General features: G+C 41.7%; 1 protein-coding gene across 1 annotated transcript in view; it reads right to left on the bottom strand.

The window, feature by feature from the left end:
• Positions 1-322: 322 nt before the first annotated feature.
• Positions 323-25,963, bottom strand: part of NIPAL2 (NIPA like domain containing 2) — a 52,095-nt gene continuing 26,454 nt past the window's right edge. Inside the window, exons 4-11 of the mRNA XM_069853132.1 lie at positions 21,600-21,659; positions 19,511-19,632; positions 13,467-13,563; positions 9,112-9,247; positions 6,645-6,733; positions 4,861-4,924; positions 1,831-1,925; positions 323-1,512 (exon numbers count right to left, since the gene is read on the bottom strand). Coding sequence (XP_069709233.1) covers positions 1,418-1,512; positions 1,831-1,925; positions 4,861-4,924; positions 6,645-6,733; positions 9,112-9,247; positions 13,467-13,563; positions 19,511-19,632; positions 21,600-21,659 — 758 coding nt within the window. The 3' untranslated portion in view covers positions 323-1,417. The remainder of the gene's footprint in view (positions 1,513-1,830; positions 1,926-4,860; positions 4,925-6,644; positions 6,734-9,111; positions 9,248-13,466; positions 13,564-19,510; positions 19,633-21,599; positions 21,660-25,963) is intronic.

The raw sequence follows: 25,963 nt of genomic DNA on the forward strand, positions 1-25,963 counted from the left end.
AGATGAAAAAAATTGACATTAGAAAACAGCTTCACAAGCCCCACCTTCTTCCCCACCCCACCTCCCAAGGCCCTGGCTCTTGGGAGATTGCTGCATAGGAACAACTGCAGCTCTGTGCTTTTTAGGGTTTGAAATGAAACTATCTTATGGATCTTCAGCTGTACCTATTGTAAATATGAAATAAACATGAAAAAAAGAGAATGCATTTCCTTATATCCCACTGAAACAAAATATACACAGTCTATGGCCCCTATCCGTTACTGCAGATTAATTCAAACCTAAAAAAATCTTGTCCAAGATGCAAACACTGCAAGATGCCCAGAAGAAGCTTTCTTGACTAAAGATTGGGACTGAGGGACATCAAGACCCCCCACACCTGAACACAGAGCCTGTATTGCCATGGTACCTATCACTGCTGGCTCTTCAAATCAGTGTGGAGACAATGTCATTTAATGAAGGAAAAATTGTACTGTTTGACTCTCTGTGATCCTGTTTTTTACAGCCTTTCCCCATCCAGATTATAAATGGTTTAGGAAGGAGGCAGGAGTTATCCTACTTTTCTTTTTAAGGAGTATTTTTCCAAGACACATCAAGGGAGGGAGCCTTGCTACCCCATTCCCTCTGGAGAGCTTTGCAGTTTCTTCACTAAAACACTGTTTTCCTGTAAAAAGAGTCTAAACCTCAGGCTGGGCTATACTAATAGGTAGTATAGCCCAGCCAAGCCCAGGGCAGAGGATTCTCCTGGGAAGATGTAAAATGTTAGGTGCGGTTCCCTAGCTCTGCCTTGGCTGGGCACCACAAATGTGTACAAATGCAGATGTGCCTATGTTTATGGCAACTACTCTCTTCCTTCTCTTTCTTCACACAAGTGTTTATTTCCTTGGAAGATAAGAGAACTAGTCTGATGGCAGAAGAGAATCAGGATTTTCCCTCTATACATAATATAATATGCTTTGTCTGTATGTATGCCCACAGGTTGGACTCTTGAGCAGGAAGGATCAGATTTTTAAAGGCATTGTACACACAGCAGAACACTTCGAAGTAATGTGTGAAAATCTTCATTTCCCACCTTTGTCTTTAAGCATCTGGAGGGTTTGAAAGAAGAATTTTTATAATCCTGTTCTGTGCTAATTTGCATTTCAAGGCAATTAAGACTCTAAAAATATCCTGAAGAGGCACAGACACTAGGAGAATGTTCCATTTCATTAATGGTTATTTATTTTTTCTAAGGCTTCCTTTATTTTCAGAACACATTTGGGGCTGCCATGGGATAAATTAGGGAGGATTAAATAATGCTTTGACTCATCAAGATACAGGAGTTGAACATAAACTTGAATATGTTCAAGAAAAAGGTGTTGCTGATCCTTGTTCCAGTGGCATTACTTCAGTCAATCGACATGTAAGATGCTTGCTTCTTTCAGGTTTGACTTTTCACTGAGTTGTCTTCATTATTCAAAGTGCCATAGCGTGAACTGTGAGAATCTGGTTGTATTTTGCCTGTCAATTTTTGTCCTAAGAAAATGGGGTGAGAGAAGGGAAAAACAACAACTCTGTGAAGAATTTTAATAAAACAAATCCCCCTCCAATCCATCACTTAAACATTCTTTGCTCCAGTAATCATTGTTTTCATTTGACTGGTTTTAACAATAGCTTGGAAAAAGTCTGAAAAATTCTTTGAAAAACCTTTGGGAGCAGGAATAGAAAATAAGGGAACAGTATATTTATTAAATATGACTAGAACGCACTTGTGACTCAAATCTTCTAGGTCATCCCATTATCTGATATCTCATTTTTAAATAGAGAGACAGAAAAAAAAAAAGTCATCCTTACCAGGAATATGTCCACAGTCAATAAAAGAAATTTGTAAATGCTCCTCTTTTTTATATCTTGCAATTACAAATACTCCAAGGAAAGATAGGAGACACCTGCAAAATAACAGTGGCATAGAATCATTAGAAAGAGTTCACTGCATGAGGATTTCATTCCAAGTTTCTTTTTCGAGGACTTCCAGACCCAAGCAGCTCAGTCTATAAAGAAACTTTTCTTCCTGGCAGCTCTATAAATTCATCTTGGGCTCCCTTTCAGTCAAGATTTTGCCTCCTGAAGCTTTATTAGCAGTTCCAAAGGCTCCACAGGCAAAATTACACTTTCAGCAATATATGCCTAATGAAATGCCTGTGAGTGTGAGACCAGAACATTTGAATCCCTGAGCAAACCTTCACAGAGCATCTAAGCTAGCATTGTAGCATTTGCAATTTCATTAACAACTCAGTCTAGCTGCAGACAATCAACATTTCTGTTGTTTTTCTTGTTTGACTGTGTGCCTCAGGGGTAAGCTGTAAGCCAGGAGCAATGAGAAACTGCTGTGCTTGGATAAATCTTCTGTCTGATCTGTGCTGGACACACAACCGCTAATTCTTGCCTGCCAAATACATTTGCTTATCTCCATTTTCTAACACTTTTCCTGCAATAAAACAAGGTAGCAGTTGTGTGCATCTCCTCCAGTTCAGTTGCAGAGGATGAAGATACCTGCAGCTATGGAATGGCCTCAAGCTCTGCCAGGGGAGGTTTAGGCTGGACATTAGGAAAAAATTTTTCACAGAAAGGGTCACTGGGCACTGGAACAGGCTGCCCAGGGAGGTGGTTGAGTCACCTTCCCTGGAGGTGTTTAAGGCACGGGTGGGCGAGGTGCTGAGGGGCATGGTTTAGTGTTTGATAGGTATGGTTGGACTTGATGATCCAGTGGGTCTCTTCCAACCTGATTATTCTATGATTCTGTGATTCTATGATCTGCACTTAATCTGACTGAGTGCACTCAATCTCACCGTCAATATAATTGATGAAGATATTAAACAGCACCGGTCCCAGTACAGACCCCTGAGGGACACCACTTGTCACAGATCTCCATCTGGACTTTAAGCCATTGACCACTACTCTCTGAATACAACCATCCAACCAGTTTCTTATCCACCGTACTGTCCACCCATCAAATCCATATCTCTCCAGTTTAGAGAGGTGGATGTTGTAGGGGACCGTGTCCAAGGCTTTACAGTAGATAGATCACACCCATTGGTTTACCTGTGTCCACCACTGCGGTTACCCCATAATAGAAAGCCACTAGGTTGGTCATATGGGACTTGCCCCTGGTGAAACCATGCTGGCTGCCATTAATCACCTCCCTGTTGTCCATGTCCTCTAGCAGAGCTTCTAGGAGGATCTGTTCCATGATCTTCCCAGGCACAGAGGTGAGGCTGACAGGTTGGTAGTTCTCAGGGTTGTCTTTTCTGCCCTTTTTAAAAATGGGCACTATGTTGCCCTTCTTCCAGTCACCAGGGACTTCTGATTGCCATGAGTTTTCAAATATCATGGAGAGTGGCTTGGCAACCACATCTGCCAATTCCCTCAGGACACTAGGATGCATCTCATCAGGTCCTATAGACTTATAAATGTTCAGGTTCCTCAGGTGGTCACGAACCAGATCCTCCTCTACAGTGAGAGGGAGTTTATACCCCTGGTCACCATCTTGTTGTCCCATGACCCAGGAGGGTTGAGGAGAGCAATTGTCAGTGAAGACTAAGGCAAAAAGGTTGCAAAGTGACGAGGTCACCATTTTCAATCATCAATGGGCATACACTCTTTTTAACCTTTCTCTTTTGATTGACATACCTGTAGAAGCCCTTCTTGTTGGTCTTCACTTCCCTTGCCAAGTTCAGCTCCAGCTGCACCTTGGCCTTCCTGACCCCATCCCTACACAACCGGGCAGTGTCCCTGTACTCTTCCCAGGTTCCCTGTCCCTGCTTGCACTGCCTGTGCAGTTCCCTCTTCTTCTTTAGCTTGACCAGTAGGTCTTGACTCAGCCAGGATGGTCTCTTCCCTTCCCTGCCTGATTTTCCACATACGGTGACTGAGCACTCTTGTTCCTCATGGAAAGTATCCTTAACTATTTGCCAGCTCTGTTCTGCTCCCTTGTCTCAGAGGGCCATGTCCCAGGGTGTCCTACCAAGTAACTCCTTGAAGAGCTGGAAGTCTTGCTTTCCTGAAATTTAGTGTCCTGACTATACTTCTCACTCGCCCCATATTCCTCAGGACCTTGAACTCCACCAGTGTGTGATCACTGCAGCCCAGACTGCCTCCGGGCGTGAAGCCTCCTGTAGCTGGAGGAAGAAGGCTTCATCAGTTGACTCTCTTTGATCAGGTCGCCTGTAGTATACACCAACCACAAGGTTCCCATTGGTTCCTCAGTCTTTTATTCTGAGTTGTTACAGTGCTGGTATCCAGCAGAAGGTTTCCGCTTTCACAACACCCAGGCCCTTCTTCAAATCTTTATTTTGAACAGCTTCTTAGAATGCTCTGAACTTTTCTGCAGGCATGCCATGTCTTTTTTGGCACAGGAAGATGGGGGAGAGATAATATAGTACTGCCCTGTAACAAAGCAGCCCGTGTAATCAACTGTGCCTAATGGCAGCAAAGACCGGCTGGAATGCAAGTGGAAAGTAACATGGGAGGAGATTTCTCACAGTCGTAAAAGCACCCCTGTATATCATGATATTTGGTGGAGAGCAGTGATTTCTCCTTCCTGCTCAAGGAACACATGCTGCTGCTTTTTCATTCCATCATGAGATTAGTAGTTCATAAGGGTCTCACGTTTTTAGATACTTGGATTCAAACCCAGGCCTCCAAACTCCCAAAGTACAGACATCAATCTTTCCTTTAATGTATTTTTTTTATCCTACCATAATGGCTATTCCATAATACTTTAATAACAAGATGAGTTTCTTCTTACTGAGAAAACGAGGGATTTTGCAAGGCAATACTGTTTCAGTACAAACGTTAGTGCAGATTTTAGGCCAATACACTTACCCAAAGAGAAACATGAACACGTTCAGCAAAGCTGCACTTTGGAATTCCTGATAAAATATGACCCCTGGAATGTGACAGAAACAAGAATTGCAGATCTTGACTGGCTTCCAAGTGATATGAATTACAGCTGAGAGGGTCAAGAACAGTTTCTTTCTCAAAAGGAGCAAAAAAGTCCCAAATAAGGTATTAGTACACATTGTGATGGGCTCACTGTATGCCCGTATTCCATTACCTAGGCTTTCTTGGGATACTGCATAGGACTGGAGAAGATTTAATCTATCAGGTTGGAGTATGTGCTGTGTTGGCAACTGCACAGATGCAGGTATTTTTTGCATTGTCAGCATCAGTTTTTACACAGGTCAAACTCAAGGTCTTATTCTCAAGCAGAGTCAAACAAACATAGCTAACAGGTTCTTCATGGATTTGTCAAGCCACTCCAGCAGACCATGTGGACATCTTAACTCCAATTGGGAACAGGTTTTCAATAACTTGCTTTGTCCTTGATGTTTACACCAAGTTAGGAGCTCCAGCAGCCAAGTTTGCTTGCTGAATCTTTCTTGCTGAAGGAATCACTAACTCTTTCTGCTTGCCTCTCTTCCAGGAATTAGCACCTCTGCTGTGGAGGTGACAGAACCAGATGTGTATCTGGATCTCAGCTGCCCTAATTCACAGCCAAGTATATTAACTTTAAACCACTGATGAGCACAGTTTTGCTTAGGAACACCAGAGTGTGAACCAGTGCAGCTGATATGTGAATGTATCTTCAAAGAGTGGGGGAATCATGGGATGAGTTATCTTCTATGAACACCCCAGCAAGACTCAGCAGAGCTTGTTCTTCTAAGCCCTACAGTGGTTTAACTAACCTGGTGCAAATGCATGTGCATCCAGTCTCAAAGCTATTAAACCATTCCTGAATAGGTACTTGTTTTTTTAAGAAGGCATAAGGCCAAATTCACCATATGGTTACAGGAACGCAAACCCCTTTTGGTGCAAGTCTGCTCTCAGTTGCAAAGTGTAGGTCTCTTCTAACACAGGTGCTGAGGCAATCTGTACGCAAAGCTAACTCCCCTTCTCATTAATGGCAGCTCTGCATGAGAAACTCCTGCATAGCAATGACAGGAAAGTCCCCAGTGTGTGTTAAAATGAGTCATAAATGTTCTAACAACATGATCATTTTGGCTCATTGCTGATACAGCATCCTAGGCATCCTCCCTGCTCATGTTCTTAAGCTGTGCACTGCTTCCAAGATTTGCGGTCCCTCTTTAACAATGCTGAGTTCAAAGTTCTCACCCAGAATAAAATGCTAAATACTTTAAAAGTCTTTGGAGTTATTTTATTTCCTTCACTTAACCTAGAATTCCACCTTCTGAAACAGAATATACACTAAATACTATGAAACACAGCTGGTTGTCATTTGACTAGTTTGCCAGGCAGTTAAAATTACTCTACCAGTTCGGATATGGAAAGGCTGGTGTGCACATGGTAAATGCATTTACTGCATGTCAAGAGGAGGCTAGGACAAATGCAGGTACTTCTAGTAAGCCACCAAAACACAGTAAACTGAACATATCAATTCTGGAAATGCTAGAATTTGGGTATTTTTATTTTGCTTCCAAAGTTGTGAATTTATTTATTTTTTCAGAACTTAAACATCTGTCACTTGGGGAGAACATCTTTTCGTGAAGATAAACAGGACTAGTTTGTGTTCCTATTCACAGGCAGTAATTCTTGGAAAACTGATGTTTAGAAAATCATTCTGTAGAGTCAGAAGGCCAGAAACAAACCTGAAATGATGGCACAGGTGGTGAAGAACACAAAATTAAGAGGCACAACTGCTGTTGCTTCATACAGATGCATTGCTTGATTCAAGAACCTGGAAGACAAGCATTATTGCACCTCATGCCTACAGGAGGTTCATTGTACTTTAGGTCAGTTTAAACTACTTTATGTTGTTTTAACAATAAGTGTAACCATTTCTTACCACAACAGCCCTGGACATATGCATGTATGTACTGAATTTACCTTCTGGTTTTGACTCTGCAGAGTACAAACAAATAGGCAAAAGCAAGAGGGTTGGCATGGATTCCTCTGACCATAGGCGGTCATTGGAGAGTCCTTTGAAGCAGCGTTGGAAAAATTTTGTCTGCCACAGATAAGGGAGGAATGCTAGGGCATTACTGCTTACAGTCTGCGTTGATTCTTGGAGAAAGTGCTGCCTGCAAGCAGCCAGGGACAAGTTGCTCTAATTTAAACAGGTTGTGTAAGGGTATATTTCAAGCATGGACATGAACGTGCAAGTCCTTGAAGGAACTGTTCCACTTTGCTAAAGTCCACGTTGCTGCTAGTGCTCAATCCAAGTTGGCTAAAACATATTTGTATGTTTATCCATGCAGTCGTACCCTAGACAAACTCTGTTCTGTTTGGAAAGTCCAGGAGGGTGACTCCAAGCCTGTGCTCCTTGGGTTGGAAACTCTCCATTGTGCTCCTCAGAAAGGCAACGCAAACTCTCACCAGACTTATAAGCAAGAGTGTGCAGGGCCACAGAAGCATACACAGCACAAAAACCTGCAGGACTGAGACATTGGCCATGAAGCAGCCTGCTCAATCTGCTTCAGCAGATAAAAAAGGCAAAGCAATTAACCCAATTGTATGGAGACCAGAGCTATCAACATTCACCCATGCGGTGATGAATGAACCATGAGCGTGAACTCTCAGATGCACCGGCAAATACTCTTGTTATGTGAACAGTGCATTTCAGAACAAAAAAGAAAAATGAGGAGGCTGCAGAGTGTATTCAAAACCTATAAAAAGAACCATACTTACATGTTTCACTGGTACAATATATGTGCACAGTAAAAACCTAAGCTTGGATCTGTTTTAGTCATTAAAGTAATTGCATGGTTATTTTAGCAACTGTTGAACAGTCTCCATGGTGCTTTAAAAATAGAGAAATCCTACATATCCACAGGATAGTCAGGATTTTGAAGTAATTGAAAACACCTCATTATTTTCTCCTATTTGCAACAAATTTGGTCACAGGGACTAAAACAGTGATATCAAGGCCCAGCATTGAATCCAGAAGGATGTTGCAGTGCAGGCTGTTCTGAGCTAACAAACGACAGTCAAATAACATAAGAGAGGAAGCAACTGAAATGAAAAATATAGCCTGACAGCACAGTTTCAGTTAGAAGATGTGTCCAACAGAGAAGAGAAAGACACTGAGCCCAGAGAATGAAATGGGCACATTTCACTCCTGTCTTAATTTTGACCCAGCAAATGAAAGAAAGGAAAAAACTGGCAAGAAAGAGAAGTGAATTCAGCAGCTTCCTATTTACAGAGCTTTTTATTTCCTATTTTAAATGCCCTGAGCTGTTCTCCCAGTGAGGAAAAGCTGGATGTAAATCACACTATAATCTGTTACTGGGGAGTTCCTGAGTCAGCCATGGAGAGTCACTGCATAATAACGCATGGACTTTCTGATTCCACATGGGAATGGTATGTTCTGCCATGAGAAAGCTGGGTTGGCTCTTCTGTTGGAAAATAATCGTGCAAGTAAACACCCAGACTCACACTGGAGCAATCTAGATGAGATTACTGAATGATCCTATCAGCACCTGAAGCACAGGGACCGGCATAAAGGGAATGGGCTTTCTGTTCAGCTGCAAGCCATATTTTACCATGCTGCCAACCCTAGCAATCTGCAAAGGCAGCATAAAGCAATCACTTAACAGGCCAGAGGCCAGCAGGGAAAACTCTGATGTCCCATGCACACTACAAGTTAACTATTTCGAAAAAGGTACAGACATACAGGGTAAGAAAACACAGAATGCAGATTTAACAGAGGTAGGGAGAAAGTCAGGGTAAACTCTTTTCTTTGATCTGACAAGTGACATAAGCTAGGGAAAAGAGATGCTAAGGTTGCTAAAAGTAATAAAAATACCTATTAAATAAATATAAATTTCATTTAATAAGTTCGAAACTTGTGCCAAAACGAGAACTAAATTTAGGAAGACCTTGCATAAGATGCTGATGAGATGAGGTAGCATCTGTATAATTAATCAATTATAAACTGAGAAATAAAGCCTAAATAAACAATACTATGAGATGGAGGGAATTCATGCACCTGTCAAGGTTCTGCCAGGAATTTGCTGCCTTTAAGTGCAACTTGACTCTGAAGTCTATATCAGTGCCGAACAAAACCTGACAGATATATAGGTACAAAGGTTAGGAGATAAGTAGAAATTCACTTACTTGACTTGGAAAGCACAAGAAATTGCCATTAAAATACTCATGATATAGAAAACAGGATAAGTTAGCTGCATTTTCCCCTCTGCAGAGAGTGTTATCATGCTGGCCACAGCCCTTACAGTAATGACAGTCAGTGATGCTGAAAGGGAAAGGAAGAGATTATCAGGGCAGGATTCACAGCAGGGACCTCAGAGCAACAATGAGGGAGGACAAGGTGCCAGGTCAAAGCCATGGGTCTGGTCACCTAAAAAGACACTGAGATAGGACTTGATTATCTAAAACCAAGTGTGTGATTTTATAAATGCTCACTAAGCTACTGCCAAAACTCAGAGTGGCTTTAACTCCATGTGTGCTTTGTGTTTTGCTTTTAAGTTCTTGTAGCACTGAGGTCTGCAACCCTGCATGTACCCAAAGTTTCCTCATTTTCACCAGAGTAGGTGAGGTTAGCATTTGATAAAATCTTGCAATGTAGGACTTGTGTGTGTACAACAAGCTGAGCTCAGGTAGAGGAAAACTAGTTCCATTTCCCACTGCTGGGTACTTAACACTGCACTACCAGTTGGAGGTAGTACAACAGCCTCCACATCTTCCAGACATACTTAATTTAGCTCCAGATGCTAATTTGGAGCCCATCTTGCATAATTCAGGACAGGTCTGAGAGGTCTCGTTATCTGTTCACATAGCTGGGACATATCCTAATTGCAGCCTGCATGTGACATTGGCAGCCTAAAATAACTCCTCACACTCAGGATTTCTCTGCTGAGACAGGAGCTGGTCAGTGCTGGGCAAAGCTGTACCTAAATCTCCCTGTGGGTTACATAGGGAGAGCAGACAAGAAAGGCAAAGGCCTGCATTTTGTTTCAGGGGCCAGACCCTTAAGACCATTTATTCGATTTAGCCCACAAAATAGAACATTTCAGTAACATGTTTTCAGTCCTCTAGCTATTGTCATTGCATCACCACAAACAAATATCAGACAGCAGGCAATGGTTTTAATACATCTCCAGTTCAGTGAAGTCATGCAATACGTATTTTTAATTATAGAAAAGGGGCTGACAGTTCAGCTAAGAGTTACTTTAGATTTCCTTTTGGAGTGCATTCTTGATTTACTGCAAGTAAAATGTAACAAATTCAAAAGAAACTAAAAATGATAAGAAGAGTCAGGGTGCAGAGATGACCTTTAAAGAAAAGTAATTAATCATCAGGAGCACCATCTCCCAGCCAGGATCCAGCAAGAGCCTCTTCCAGAGCTGAGGAGTGTTGGATTTTGGTGGTCTGATTCACCCTCCTATAACTACAAAATTCAGATTGCCAAGGAGAGCTGCACTGTGCAAAAGGTTTAGATTAAGGGTTGGGAGAAAAGGTGAGGGAAGAAGAATAGATTCAATTCTTTGGTTGTGATTGCAACCATTTTTCTTACAGCAAGTCCAGAAGTTCAAGGGGAAAGTAGCAGCTGCATACATCTTGTGTTCACTGTCATGAAATTCACTGTTTTCATGACAACCTTTCCATCAAGTACCTAATTTCTTGCTCTGTAATTGAAATAGGTGGAGTGGTTTAGCAAACACAGCAGTAAAACTGATCAGAGGAGCTCAAATGTTGGCCTGCAGTGGTACTGATGGAATGATGAAAAGCAAAAGCAAGCCCAAAAAAGCAGACTACATAAAAACTAAGATTTGCACTCTAATGTGGGGGGGTTGTTATTGTAAAAGAGCACCTACAGGTAAAAATTAGCAGTTTGAGTTGTCCAACAATGGGTAAACACGGTTTCAGTCATTGTAAATATGGCAGAAATATTGTTTCTGATGAAAGGGCAGTTTCCATCCCGTATCATTTTAACAAACCAGAAAAGAAAGCATAAGGAGGCTTTTATTCTGCTTTGGTTCATTTTTTATTTGGTTTTTTTGGTTGTTGGTTTTTTTTTTCTGATAAGTGGAATGATCTTTTGATTAAAGTAGCCCTGGAATAAGTTTCAAAACCTAGGAAATGGTTTTCCTTTCTCCATTGGAACCACCCCCTCCCCTCAGGCTACTGCGGCAAATGATGTCACTTTCCAGCTGTTGGGACAGGAAACTCAGAAATCCCACTTTAATCTGAAATATTTCCCCCAAAACTTATGAAAACTCCCCCTATATACACAAGGAAATATAATTCTCACAAAACAAACTTGCAGAGTTGTGCTAAGCAAAATGTTTGCGGATTTAATGATCACCTCTGTATTTTCTTCATAATGAAAGAAGCTTTCCTATCCCGTGAAACATAAAGGCTGCCCTCACTTTAAAGAAACCTTTCTACATTTCATTTCCATCTGTACAAATCTTCTACCAGGAAAGTACCTGTACGGACATGAGAAAAAGTAGATATCTGCTGCTACAAGCTGCCACTAAGACTCCAAGCCTTGTCCACTCCTCCTTCAGCCAGGGCCCTCCAAGGGCAGCACACACATCAGATGGCTGGGAGCAAAGCTGCTGGGCCACCTCTCAGCTCCCCATCACTTTACTCAGCAGAACATTTGGAAAGCACGCAGAAGGCTCCAAGTGTAGCTCTGTGGGAACTGCCAGGCACCAGGACAACTGCAGGAACCAGAGCCAGCCACAGATCTGGGTTTCCTGCTTGAGGGAAATGTGGGTATTTCAAAGTTCCCATGAACCAGGATTCGTTTGTTTGTGTCTTTTTTTAATAGAGCAGAAATAATGACACATTTTTCCTGAAGCTGCATGTGCTCACCAAAACCCCAGCAGCTGCCAGCTGAAATTGTCACTTTTGGTGACAGCCTAACCACCAAACTGCAGTGACTGCTGGGGCAGGGTGTTACAGCCCTGCTGCCGTCCAGTGGGTCTTGGCGCCGTTGACATCAGGGCTGCCAAGCTTCACTGCAAAATAAACACACAGGGCTACACAACCCATTGGCCCAGGTCTCCCAGAGCCTTGTGTTGACCTTACTTGGGGCACCCGTCATGGTGAGTCTACCCAGAACTGCAGCATCCAAGTGTAGACGCCCATTTGGGGATCTTCAGGCTTCCAGTTATACAAGGAGACTGGACCTGCTCATCCCTCAGGCATGCACAGTGCTTCACACTCCTTATGGCAGGGTTGGAAGCTGCAGAGCAGCTCAAGAAAGCTCTGCCAAAGCTCTCAGGCTCCATGCTAGGAGCCGAGGGATGGCTGGACTCACACTCCACTCCTCCAAACCAAGAGCAGTTGGACAGTTAGGCCTAAGGCATTTGGGGCCCTTCCATCTCTGTCTCATGCAGGAAGCATGGAAATCCTTCAAGGCTTCTGCAGAGCTACAGATCTTTATGTTCCTAGCACTGGGAAACTTAAATGGCAGGACTGTCTCAAAAAGGTTGATCTGAAAGTCTGAGTTTTTCAGCTGGGTAAGAAACCAGGCAAGGATCTGAAGGAAAGCAATTAAATCCATGAAGGCTTTTCACATTCAGTTAAATCCAAATTGTGTAACTGGCAAACTTTACTGAGTGTTTTATCAAAACACTCATGACCAGCTCCATTAGAAATGTGCTTTATTAGTCTTTGCAGATTGATACATGCACCTGCTGAACTCAGGAAAAATATAATAATTGACTTCAATGGCACAGTTGAAGCACCTTTTCACTTCAACCAAAGAAATGTGGTGTCCCATCAGCATTTCATGGTGAAGTGATATGACAAGGATGGGAGAAGACACAGGATAGTGACAAATTCTTACAGTACGCCTGCAAGCAGTGGAGCTTTAGTGATAGTATCTCAGCATTTTTCAAAACTGTTTCAAGTTTAACCTTACTGAAAGCTCCCTGATAATGATCTGTCTTGTTTCCCTGAGTATTGATTGTGGCAATGTTAGAAGGCCACACCAAGATCTTGTTATGCTTCTGGAAAGGTGGTGAAGTATGAAATGTAGCATATGCAAACAGGCCTAGATAATTCAAAGAAAAGGTCCTCACAGTCACAGCATATCACTGTGTTTGCTTACAGATTTCTTACAACATCTTATGTTGCTCTGTTTTAAAGACTTTCACAGCTAGCCTTCTCTCTAAAACAGTTTCATACAGTCCTCTTTCCTAGGATCTCAAGCTGATGTGTTCTTTTAAAAAAACTCTTCCTAATCCCATTGCACACAGCATATTAAATGCTAAAATTAAATAGTAAAAATAAATAATCCCAGCAATAAGCATAGAAAATATGTTTCATAATTGTCTTTTCAAAAAGAGACCACAGTAAGAAGCATGTGAAGTGTTTCAACGATTCTCCTTCAGCACACTGCTTTGAGATGTTCCTAATCTAAACTAGCTGGGGAGACTGAGTGACAAGGAACTATCAAGCAGCAGACAGGAACATTAAAGTGAATAATATGTTCTTACCCAGTAGTGCTACCATCATTAACAAAACCACAATGTGCTTCACAGCTTTTCTTTTGTAAAAATAGAGGAGAATGCAGAATATTATAATTTCTACAATCTGAAAAGAAAAAGGAAGAAAGTTAGAGCTGTGAAACTATGCAATAAATGCTTCATCAGTCTTTGAAATGTCACTTTTCATCTTCTCTGCTCTAACAGTTCAAAGGAGAACTACTTTATTAAACATCTTCTGCTTTAGCAGAACTAAACTTATTACCAGTTGACTGAGCTATCAAATAATTGTTGTCATTTATCTTTCCCGTTATAGCAAAAGTTGAACTTTGAGCATTTCTTATTTCTTTAGTTTTTCTTTTTGCACTTCTAGCTATATTTTGTCACTGGTAGCACTGAGAAGACTATTTTAACCTGACAGCAAAGATACCCATGTTCATTGGTAATAATTCTTACAGAAACTGTTCATAATTCCTATAGAGAAAAATACTTACCTGGAAGAACAGCAGTCTCTTCTCCTAGCTATGGTATTCCTAGTGTCATACTTCGTGACATGCAAACTTATTTTTGCTACCTTCTTTGCTCTTCTCCCCAGTCCCACTAAAAAAATTCCCCCCAAACACTGTCTTTTTGTTCAAACTTTCTGCATACATTGTAAGGAGGAAAGCATTTATTTCATGTGGTGGTGATCCTCAAAGCACAGGTACCTGTCAGGAGCTTACCTTGAAAATCTCAATGAAACACTAGCAGACCACACTCCAAAACATCTGCAGCTGCTGAAGCAGCTTTACCTACACTGTGCATGGTCCAAACTTGTTCCCTTAATAACATCTAACATCTAAAGTGGTGGAGCTCATCTTTATCAGGCTTGCACCCAGAGGTGGAAGCTGAGCCACCAGATAGTAGAAAAGAGGCCTTTGCTTCAGTCTCTCAGTATGTACCTTGGCCACCCTTCACAGCTTTATTTCACAGTGTGACACTGGGTATGTCTAAATCAGGAAGCAAAGCAGAAGTTATGTTAAGGTCTGGAGAAGTGAGTTCATCTTGGCCTCCTTGTGGAAATAACAAGCTAAATGATGGACAGTTACATTTCCTGACTTGTTGTTAATGTGTGTCTTTGCAGATTCCCCCAGCAATTCTTGCCTTTTGCCAGTGCAATGCCATTTCTGCATCATCAGCTCAGCAGAAGCCGTCTGCCACTCAAGCCAACGCTAAGCTATACTCTGTGCTGCATAGCTAGGGAGGTGAAATGGAAGAGCCAAAAAACTGTGAAGCCCAGAAGACTTATGAAAACAGGCGTAGCGGATCTCAGCACTGAGAGATGCTCAGAAGCCTGGTGGCCTTAAAGACTGCATGGAGAAACAGAAGTTCATTTGTGTATGTTAGAATATAAGACAGAAAATGAGATTGTCATCACTACTGACTCTGATTGTTGCCATTTTAAGCAACAAAACAAGTCATAGAAAAACTTCATGTCTATGTCCTTGGTTTCATCCTTATAGACTATTTTATGCTTTATAATGCCACTCCGCTCTTAAACCAACAGTTGCAATATGGCAGCACTAGACTCAAAAAGACCTGGGCGTTGTGGTGATGAAGTTTCCAAAGAAGCGACTGAACAGTTACTAGCAATGGTTATATAATCTAACATAGTTGTTTTCTTATTTTGGAGAGTGACTGCAGCATGAAAGTAGCTGTCAGCTACTCTCAGACAGACTAAAATTCTCTACCACACTCACACCTCCCCCAGCTTAGTAGTGTTCAAAAATATGAACAGAACATAATTATGCTTTATATCAATTTCTTTTTTACTTTCACAGTGGTCTCTTGCTTCCAAAGACAACCAAGAAACAACTGCATCTCAGAACATTACAAACACAAATTTGGGGTTTATACCACCTTTCTTTTTAAAACATGTCAAACATTATCATAAGATTTTAAAAAAAAGGCAAAGTAGATTTTTTTTTTTTAAAAAAATAATGTGTTAAATAGAAACAAGCATTTTGTTATTGGTTATAAAAAGTACATTCCTGGACCAACCCTCATTTAATAATCTTTGCAATCTCTTGTGGGTTGCTGGCCTCATCTCCCACCAGAGTGACATCCCTCCTTATCAGGCTTGCACCCAGAGGTGCAAGCAGGGCCACCAGATGGTAGAAAAGAGACCTTTGCCTCAGTCTCCCAGTAACTAACTTGGCCAGCCTCCCCAGTTTCATTCCACAGGGTGACACTGGGTATATCTAAATCAGGAACGAAAGCAGAAGTCATGTTAAGGTCTGTATATTTAAGTTCATCTTGGCCTCCTTGTGGAAGACTAGGATAGGGTTTTGAGGGAACTCAAGAGGAGAAGTAAAGGTAGCAGCTTCACTCTTCACGCCACTGGCAAAAGCATTTGAGGGCCAGAGAGGGATATTGCATTCTCAGGCTGCAGCCACAACAGCCTCCAAAGAGCTTCAGTTGCTATTTTGACAGTGAACAATTGCTAACAGAATAGAAGAAAGCTGTGCTAAATAAATATTGCCTAAATGTTAAGGTACCTAGGCTAAGAAAGAAGCTTCAGAGATGTCCCAAGTATCCTCTTCCATGACACACCAGTTTAGGACTGGCACACAGGATTGTATGACTGGGATGGGGCCACAGCTCCAGGTGACACAGCACTGTGACATCTGCTTCACCCTCAGTGCAAACCTCAGCATTCCCATCACCTCTCCCAGACTCTTGGACTGGTTGCTACAGAGTATGTAGAAACCCATGAGACAGCCCTGCTGTAAGCAGCCAGCTACACCTCTGGTATTGATTTATTTTATATCCCCTAGACAACTTTAATCACAATGCCAATAGAGGGAAGCACCATCAACTGCCCTGTCAGTTAGATTTCAAACTGCGCAAGAACAATCATTCAAAATCAAGCCCAGGGAAAGCTGTGGGCTCAAACCACTCCATCACACCAGCTCTGTTACTGTACTCCCTCTTCCACCTCGCTCTGACCCCGAAGTGGCAGGTAGAGCTAAACATCACCAACCTTGACTGACCATTGCTGGCTCTGTTCATCAGCTCTTCTCTTGCTAGAGCTACCATAAGGCTCCATCATAATCTTATTTAAAAGTAAACAAATCCACCAAGAAGAGTCACTTCTGAAAGGAAACAGCCAAGCAAAACCATCAAAGGGACATAAAAGAGTCCCTGATGGCAGCTCTGAAAGGGGTGCATAGCTCCATGTGCTTGGCTGATTCTGCCTCCTGGGGAAGCCCCAAAAGCAGCAGTGGAATATGTCCAGAGATGGCGGTCCTGTGGCCAAACCTGGACAGAAAGATGATGTTTGCTTTTCAGGAGTGTTATTTAAGTTTACTCAACTCTGAAATTCAAACACTTGGTTCTCACATCATGCTGCTCAGCAGCCAAACTATTCTTCCATGGTTCTCTGCCACTTGGTGACCCACCAGCAGCTCACCTTTAATCACAAGACAACGGAGAGGCCATCACATTGAGTCAAGCTGCAAGCAGAGTCCATGGCTCCTAACAGGACCTGATGCAGACAGGGACCCTCCTGGCCTTCCTCGGTGTTGCCCATGATTGTCTCCTGAAAATTACCCAAAACATTGCTCACTCTTATAGTTGATAGCTGTGGTAGTGTTAAATACAAAGTCTAGGAACAGTGTGTAGATTATATCAGTTTCACATATTTTGTTTGGAGGAATTTAAGGGACTTAACCTGCTTAAAATAGTTTTTTGCTATTATAACTGATCTCTACTGAAGTCTCCTCAAGCCCACATCTCCTTAACATTTTTTATAATCATGATGTTTTCCATGTTTCTAAGCATTACCGGAAGGCACCAGAGCAAGTGTCTTCTAGGCACTTTGAAGGAAGAACAGAAATGTTTGAACCTGATTTTACAGAGATTAAATATTAACAACCCAATATTCACTACACTTCTGTTTAGGGAAACCTAAGAGCGGTATCTATAATTGATATCTTCTGTAGTGACTCAAAGTGCACATAAGCAAAACAGACAAAAAACAAGCTAGGAGAGGCACTCTCGCTCAGACTTTATTATGCCTCCGCAAAGTCTCAGAAGGTGACTCAAAGTTGTCTCATGTGGGAACTAGAGGCTATTTCTGCAGAACTCCTCTGATGCCAGTGGAGTGCCACATGGGGATAGTTCATAACCCACACAGAACATTTTGTACCATTGGTGCTTTGGTATTCCTCAGCAGACCACACTTTGGGGCTTCTTTTAGAAAGGGTGTTGGACTGCATTATACCACTGCACTGTCTCCTCACTACAAATTTATACTGAAAACTGCAGTTTCTGCTGTGCTTTTTTACATCTCAGCAGCTAATCTGTACTAGGCATTTTACACAAAAATTATGAAGGTCCTCCAGTGAGCATCAAGCTGCTTGCTCTGAATACCCTCCTAGAGAAGTCCCTCTCCCTCTGCTGGTTACGTGGACTTACTGAAGCTCTCATTGATACTGAAGCTACCCTTACTAAATACACCAGAACTCTTGGGCATTGCTTTCAAAAGCCTCTCTACTGCTTGATTGAAAGTAAATATTGGGATTTATGCAGCATGATCATTAATGCCTTCCACTGAGTTGTACCACCTTCTTTCAGGAGCCTTGAATATGCACAAAAAATCGAGCAAGAGGATCAAGAATTTTTGTGGAAGCGTATATTTTCTGCTTAATCTCATGGATAATTAGATGTGTTTATAAAGTTTGCAGGCCTACTCAGTGTCTTTCTAACTGACCTTCCTTGGCCCCTCACCACAAGAAGGATGTTGAGGCTCTGGAGCGAGTCCAGAGAAGAGCAACAAAGCTGGTGAAGGGGCTGGAGAACAGGTCTTACGAGGAGCGGCTGAGAGAGCTGGGGTTGTTTAGCCTGGAGAAGAGAAGGCTGAGGGGAGACCTCATTGCTCTCTACAACTACCTGAAAGGAGGTTGTAGAGAGGAGGGTGCTGGCCTCTTCTCCCAAGTGACAGGGGACAGGACAAGAGGGAATGGCCTCAAGCTCCACCAGGGGAGATTTAGGCTGGACATTAGGAAAAAATTTTTCACAGAAAGGGTCATTGGGCACTGGAACAGGCTGCCCAGGGAGGTGGTTGAGTGTTAAACACCTGGAGGTGTTTAAGGCACGGGTGGACGACGTGCTGAGGGGCATGGTTTAGTGTTTGATAGGAATGGTTGGACTCGATGATCCGGTGGGTCTCATCCAACCTGGTCATTCTATGATTCTATCATTCTATGATTCCTACTGAGAGAAGCCTGGGCACTAATAACATAACCCAAGTGAGTCCTTTTACTGGGAGAAAAGTAACTGCTTCTGAAACTCCTATATTGCACTTTTTTTGCATTCAGCTGGAGGAATAAATTTTCAGCATTCCAGAGGAAAAGAGAGAGAGAAATTCCTCCTACTTACTCTGGTCTTGTTCCTGGTGCTAATTAAATACATCAAAGATGATGTATGGTATTTGAAGTTTGCATACAGATACAAAATTATATTTTTGTATTTGAATTCAAACTCAGGTTTAGATTAACCTGAGTGGCAGTGAAGTAGGTCACCTCTCCACATTTCAATTCCATTCAAAGCTATTTTCAGCCAGGCTTGGCAACATGCAGATAAAACAGGGTGATATGAAAGAAAAAGGCAGGACCAAGAGCACACACAGCCTGAGTTTTAAAAGCAAAGTCCATTACATTCCAGAAAAGCACTTAGATATACAGGCAGATAGCATGGCATGAACACATACATAGGAACTATAAGCAGCACAAATGTTTAGGTTCTCTCTCAAGCCCACTGAAATGCAAAATCTTCCCATTCTTGTCAATCCTGCACAACTATGCCTCTTCCCTGGCACATAGTTTGAAAGACATCTTTTAGTTCAGTATATTTTAAGCTTGGGTACTAGGGTGATGACCCAGAAACTTGCTCTCTCTTCTATGAAAATCATAGAATTAATCTTATCTTTTCCTGCCACTAATTCAGAACGCTGCAAAAAGCCCAAGAACCCCATTTTTTTCTGATTTAGGGAGTAATATGGACCAGATACTCACTGAATACACCAAAAAAGGCCAGCTCACTAAATAATTCTGTACTTGTCTTGCTGTGAGCTCTTGGGGCACATCTGGAGCAAATGTCACCAACAAGTATGTCCCTGTTACTGTCAGTGTTCCTCCTTTAAAGAAAAGGACACATTATTTTGGTAATACAGTTAATCATGGTTATCTTTGTTCACCAGCTGATTTGGAAATAGTTTCTAGAAGAAAATTTAAGTCCATTTAATCAGATACTGGCTTAGGTTCTTGGGTTGCTTTGCATTTGTGGCCTTACCTAGTGTAATTTTTATTGAAGACTCAAAGGATTTTGGAAATATGAAAAAAATGTTGTCAGTAAAGCCTCATGAGTTAAAGTTCCAAAACAGCAATGCATTTTCAAATAGTCTCAATTCTAACACCGAGTGCATGACAGGAGAATCAATCCTTTGTACTTCTCACAGACACAAAGAAGGTCACATAAACTTATCCTAAAGTGAAAGGACAAGCTGCTTACTGAGCCAGGCAGCTAGATCATTAACCAGTGTTAATAAATACAACTTTCCTAAAGTCAGCGTGACCACAGAGATCTGCATCAGCTATGGACCTGCCCTGGAAACATTATGCACAACAGGTATGTTCCAGTCCATGCTTAGGTGAAGCTGTCACGAAGCCAACATTTTGGCCGCTCCCTGTTGTGTTTGTAGACCTATGACCTATTTTATAAAAGGTTGATTTGCAAAAGACTCTTCAGCCATTAGGCTGCCAGGGCCCCTTTTCAAGGTCAAGCTTGCGTTATTGTGCTTCTAATAAAAATCTTGAAGTTCTGCCTTGTGGACATCCAGCTGACAAACACAGATGTTCATCAAAGTATCAAGATAGAAGTGATCCTGAGCTCATAAACAGTATTGAATTAAGGAAGATAATAACTGATCAATTTTTTTTTTCAAGTAATCTTTAAAATTCTTGGCAAACATACAAATTGGTGTGGAATACAAGGCTCAGAAAAACAAAACAAAGCAGATCCGGAGGGCTTTGCTGGCACAGCTATTGTGCACATAGTGCCTTTGAAAAAGCAGAACTGTTCTATATTTATGTGCTTGCAAAAAATCACATATTTCCCATCATACAGCTCATTCCTATGGAATGTAGCAACATTGTTAAATCTTTCTTGCAAAGTTGAACTCACAGAAATAAAATAAATCAGTGCTAAACACTAGTTAGAGAAGCATGCAGCGTATAAGGCCATAAGGGAAACATGATCAGTCAAGGGAGGGGGTATTCTGAATGTAGCAGCTGAGCTGGCAAACTTGGATCCCAAGCCTAAATAAATATTATATAGTATTCCTGGAAAAATACTGAACTGATCTCTCCAAAACATTCATGAGAACAGCTGGGATGTTCTTGTTATAGTCTTGGCAATCAAGCCTAGACATTAGGAACCCCACAGACACATCAGGTACCCTTTAACAACATCAGGTGCACCGTCCCAAAGGAAATGGCCTGTATAAAGCCCATACCCTGAAATATGCTTTTCTCTCACTATTACTGTGTTCAACCAGGGCAGTCCTGATATGCAAAAAAATCTTGAACACAGACAAAAAAACTGACATGCTTTTACAGTGACATCGATGTTTCCCAACAAAATATTACCAACATGAAGGGATAAAACTAATAGCAAAAGGGAAGTCGTCACTTTAAACTGAGCTTGAATTTTTGTGCAATGCCTATGCATTAAGGAAAAAAAAAAATCTTCTATTTTGAATGAAAAACTCAATAGCTTCGTTGTTTTTATTAAAATTGTACTGTACTCATAAAGATAATACTAAATACAACCTCAGAGGCAAAAATAGATAATTAAAATAAATCTGAGCAATGAGGACACATAAGGAATGAGTTATGGTTATAAAAGCGAAGGGTTTGGGAATGCAGTCTTTCCCATATGCATTAAAGATTTTCTCTCTTTTTGTCACTTCTTCCCAATTTTGAAAGTATCTGCCTCAAAGCACTTGCTTGGGAAAGTGGGAGTGTGAAGGTGAGGGGCTGCGTGAGAATTACAGCTTGCTAACCATATGGTGATCCACGTCTGTATTAGCAGACGCTTACTTACCCAATATATCAGCAGCCCTCATGGTCTTCTTTAGGAATAAGACAGAAATAAATGCACTACCTAGAACAGATATATAAAGACCATTTTTTATATCTGATACAATATCAAGTGCTATAGCAAAAAGCTGCCCTGGGCCAAGTATAAATATATATCATGGCTAGCTTTTGCACCATATCATAATATAACCAGCCAGGATTCCATTCCAGCAATGAAGAAACAGTCAGTTTTGTACATTTTATACTTATTCAACAGGCTCTTACGTAGATGAAGGGATGCAATATCCCTCCTGTCTACCACACAGACCCTGCTTAAACTGCTCAGTCACATCTGGAAGTGTCAGGAAAGCTGGACAGTGGCCAGCCTTACTGTTTCACTACCTATTTTTGCCCATGGACCTGCTCAAGGCAAATTGCTTCATAGAAGGGTAAAGTTATGCTTCTTCAGACTTCAGCGTATTAGCATTATAAGAAAAGCAGCAACAGTACATCTGAGAGGAAGAAAGCCACTGCAAAAGCATCTGTTTAGTATGAACTAAGAGAGCAGTCAAACTGTCTGTAAAAAGCAGGTGGAGGAACCACATGGGAGCACTTCCCATGGTCTTCTAGACTGATTTGAGATAAGAAACCAGAAAAATGGAAGTGAGCCCTGGAAATGACCTTCTGTGCCCTGGGCAAATCTTCCCATTGTTCAGTTCTCATGTCTCCCCCACGCCAGCCTCTAGACTGGCCTCTTCAGGATGGGTGAGCAGCAGTAGTGATCAGGCCAGGATTTCAGGTAAGCATTTCAGTGTGGATGTGTGCTAGAAAAGGGACAAGGGGGTTGGACTTAAGATGGATGAGACCATTGGCCACCCGGGAGACATGGCTCTACTCCAGCACACACATCTACCTCTAAGGAGATACAAAAGAGGCTGAATAGCTCCTATTCAAAAGAGATGAGAAAAGGACTTCGGGAGAGGTGCGTTGGTAATGTTAGATTCATTTAGAAATCTCAAAGAAACACTCTGCCTAGGAGGGACAGTGAAGGGACTCATTGGACCTAAATCATGGGATGCTATTACAAAAGCTCTGTTCCTGCCTAGAGCATTGAATTCTTAGTTTATTCTTGAAATAACAGTTCAACATTTTTTGCAACCATATTTGCCACATTATCCCTATTGCTCCGATGGAAAATTTAACTTGTGGTTAGCTAGTAGTTGTACTCTAGACAAATCTGGCAAGGTTTATACCAGGAGGTAAACAGAGAACTGGAATTCATTGTGATGTCTGTGTTATCCAGTAGAAAATCAGATATAGCATAAGTCATAAATATAAACTGTATGAAGAGTGATGAAGATCCACGCAAAGGAATAAGTGTAATAAAAGAATCTTCAATTGAAAATGCCTCACTGGAAGTAAGCTGCCTAAAATGGTTTCCTTTATTCAATGTTTCAGTGATAACTTTGCTGAAGAAAAGACACTGGTATCCAGGCAACACAGAGCTAGAGTTATCTAGGTTTAGAAAAGAGAGAGGACAAAAAACAGGAAAGAAGCAGCGACAACACAAGATAGTGCAGGAATTAATTACTACTCTGTCTCCCTGCTGTCATAGCTCTCCCACATCCCACCTCAGGCCACCCACCTAGGCAATCTCCATAACAGCAAAGACCTGTTGCTTAACTCACTGATGCCTCAGTGATTTTTCTTTTTTTTTGGGGCGGGGGGGAGGGGCGGGGAGGAGGAGTATGCTCTTGTCTGGGCTCTCTGCAATCAGTGGAGATCTAGTAAATACAGTTTAGGGTTCAGTTCTAGTGTTGGCATCTAATTTGGGGTGACATAAGTTATGCCTAAAATTCCACTACCTGCTTCTCTGGAGATGTCAAATGGCAGCTTGGGGGGAATCACAATCTCCAACATCAGCAGTGGGCACAGGGAGGCACTGGAATGCATCCAGATAATGAAACTTGTCACCAAGCCTGTCATCCACTTTAATAATGCATTCAAATGCGACAAGTTCTTTCTCCAGAGATAGTTGGTAATGCACAAGAGATTATGAGCTTAACAGAATGTATGTATAATTAATGCTCTTTATGATGTCTAGTATGCAGAGGACTCTAAAAATAGGAGAGGTTTTAAGAATATATATTAGGCAATCTGGGGCTAGAGTAAAACCTGAAGTAGGAGGGGAGTGCAACACAAAGGTGAGGAGAGTGAGACCCAGGAGAGACTTTGAACACAAAGGGCAATTGCCCCTGTGGGTAAGTCAATACTTCATATGCATTCAAGTGAAGAAGAAAAGCAAATGGGATAAATCTAAGCAAAGAAGCTGAGAAAAATTACACAGAACTAATGAGATGCTGGAGGACATACATGACAGCAGCCTGGCAAATAGTGGCTATTACTTTCAGGGATGAATTTTAAGTGATTTACCTTAGCACAAGCAAGAGAATACCTTACTATTACACACCGCCTAACACATTTTATTTTTATTTTGATAATTTACTGGGTTTTAAAATCACTAATTTTGACTTTTACTAGTCTTCTATGTTCTTTAATTTGCGGGGTGGGTTTGAGCCAGGTTAATTCAAAGAAATCAAGGGCAGATTGTGTTGAAGCAGGAATTAGCTCACAAGAAATTTTGGGCCACAGGAGGAGGAGTATGAAGGGCGGCTGTGAGCCCAAGGATCCTGTCTGCTCATTTTGCCTTCTGCTGGGTTTGCAGCTCTCCTCAGCTGCCATACAAATAGCATGTACCATCACATGCCCCAGGAGCCCAGTGAGAAATGCACAGCCTTCACAGCTGTTCTGCCCTTCTTCCATAACTTCTCTGGGCTCCAGCCCACAGTCTCAGATGTGTTTAGCTGCTTACTCCTCCAGAAAAGGCAGTTTAAGGCAATACAGAATCACAGAATCACTAGGTTGGAAAAGACCCCCAGGATCATAGAGTCCAACCATTCCTATCAGCCACTAAACCATGCCCTCAGCACCTCATCCACCAGTCTTATAAACACCTCCAGGGAAGGTCAGCACATTCCCCCCATCCCCCATCTCCTGCTTGCCTGATGGCCTCCAAGCTGACGTTGCTGTGAGCAGGAGATTGAGTGAGGAGCCTCCTGAGGTTCCTTTCAACCTGAGTTACCCTAGGACCCTGTGAAACCTTGGCAGAAGAGGGCAGCTATAGGCTACGGCTAAGCCCATCAGTTAGATATTTGAGTTAAAGTTCTTACTGTGTCCCAGATTCAGCTCTTGTGTGCAGCCCTGTTAAAACTGTTGTGCTCTGCTCCTTCCCCACCATCCCTCACACCATAAGTGAGGTGTCTCCTATCTCTTCACCTCTCCTCCTCAACACCCTCTTGCTTTCCTCCTAGACAGCTTACTCTTCTCCATGATTTCACCCCTTCACTAGAGTGAAGTCTAACTTCCAACCATCAAGCTCCAGTTTTCCTTTTCCCACATTAGGGTCCTCTTGTTTCCCCCCTCTGTCACAGAAGCTGTGTGCCTCCTCCTCCTACACCATTTTACTGACGTGGAAAATAAATCACTGAACATTATGTTCAACTCTAGGGATGAAACAGACTGATGAATTTGGGAAACTGCTGTGCTGAAAAGCATTAATGTGTCTTTGCAACTGTTCATTTGTTTGCCTATTTTTCTTAAAAAAATATATAGACAGTTATAGAGATTGTGATCTGTGTCATAGGGAGAAATAGTCTCTCTTTTTCATTAATTCATCAGCAATAGAATATAACAATACATAAATGCAGACAAAAAATTGTGTTGAAGTGTAAGCTGGTGACAGCTTGGCAGCAAAACAAGCAATTCATCCTTGTTCTGAAGCCTCATTGGTTTTGAGCCACTGGCTTTAGCAGTACAACACATGCACAACTCTAAGCCCAGATTGTTACCCTGTAAGTTATTGAAGCAAAGGATGCATCCCTGGTCATCTGAGAAGACTCACATACTTTTGGGCAAATCAGAACATTTTTAGGTTTTTAACTTCTATTAAGGCAAAACTTTCAAAACCCAACGCAGATTCTACTCCCACTGAAAGCAGTGGCAGATAGCCTGCTAGATCAAGAGAAGGGCAGAAAGTCTAGGAGATAATCTGTTCAGGATTGAACATTACAGAATCAACACGTCCTAATGAAAACCTTGAGTTCATTTCATGCCTTAATTGAGTTATGCTTGTATTAACATCCACAAACTGAGAAGTAAATACATCTTGTAAAATATCTGTCTCTATATGACAGAGTCTTTCTGAAAGCTTGGGAAACTCTTCAATCTAGATACACAGAGTTAGTATTTCAAATGAAAAATATTATTACTTGGTACTGCATCAAAATCACAATAAATAAAAAATATTGAGTAGAAAAAGGGGGAAACATT

The sequence above is a fragment of the Phaenicophaeus curvirostris genome, chromosome 3 (genome assembly GCF_032191515.1).
Source record: "Phaenicophaeus curvirostris isolate KB17595 chromosome 3, BPBGC_Pcur_1.0, whole genome shotgun sequence".
Taxonomy (NCBI): domain Eukaryota; kingdom Metazoa; phylum Chordata; class Aves; order Cuculiformes; family Cuculidae; genus Phaenicophaeus; species Phaenicophaeus curvirostris.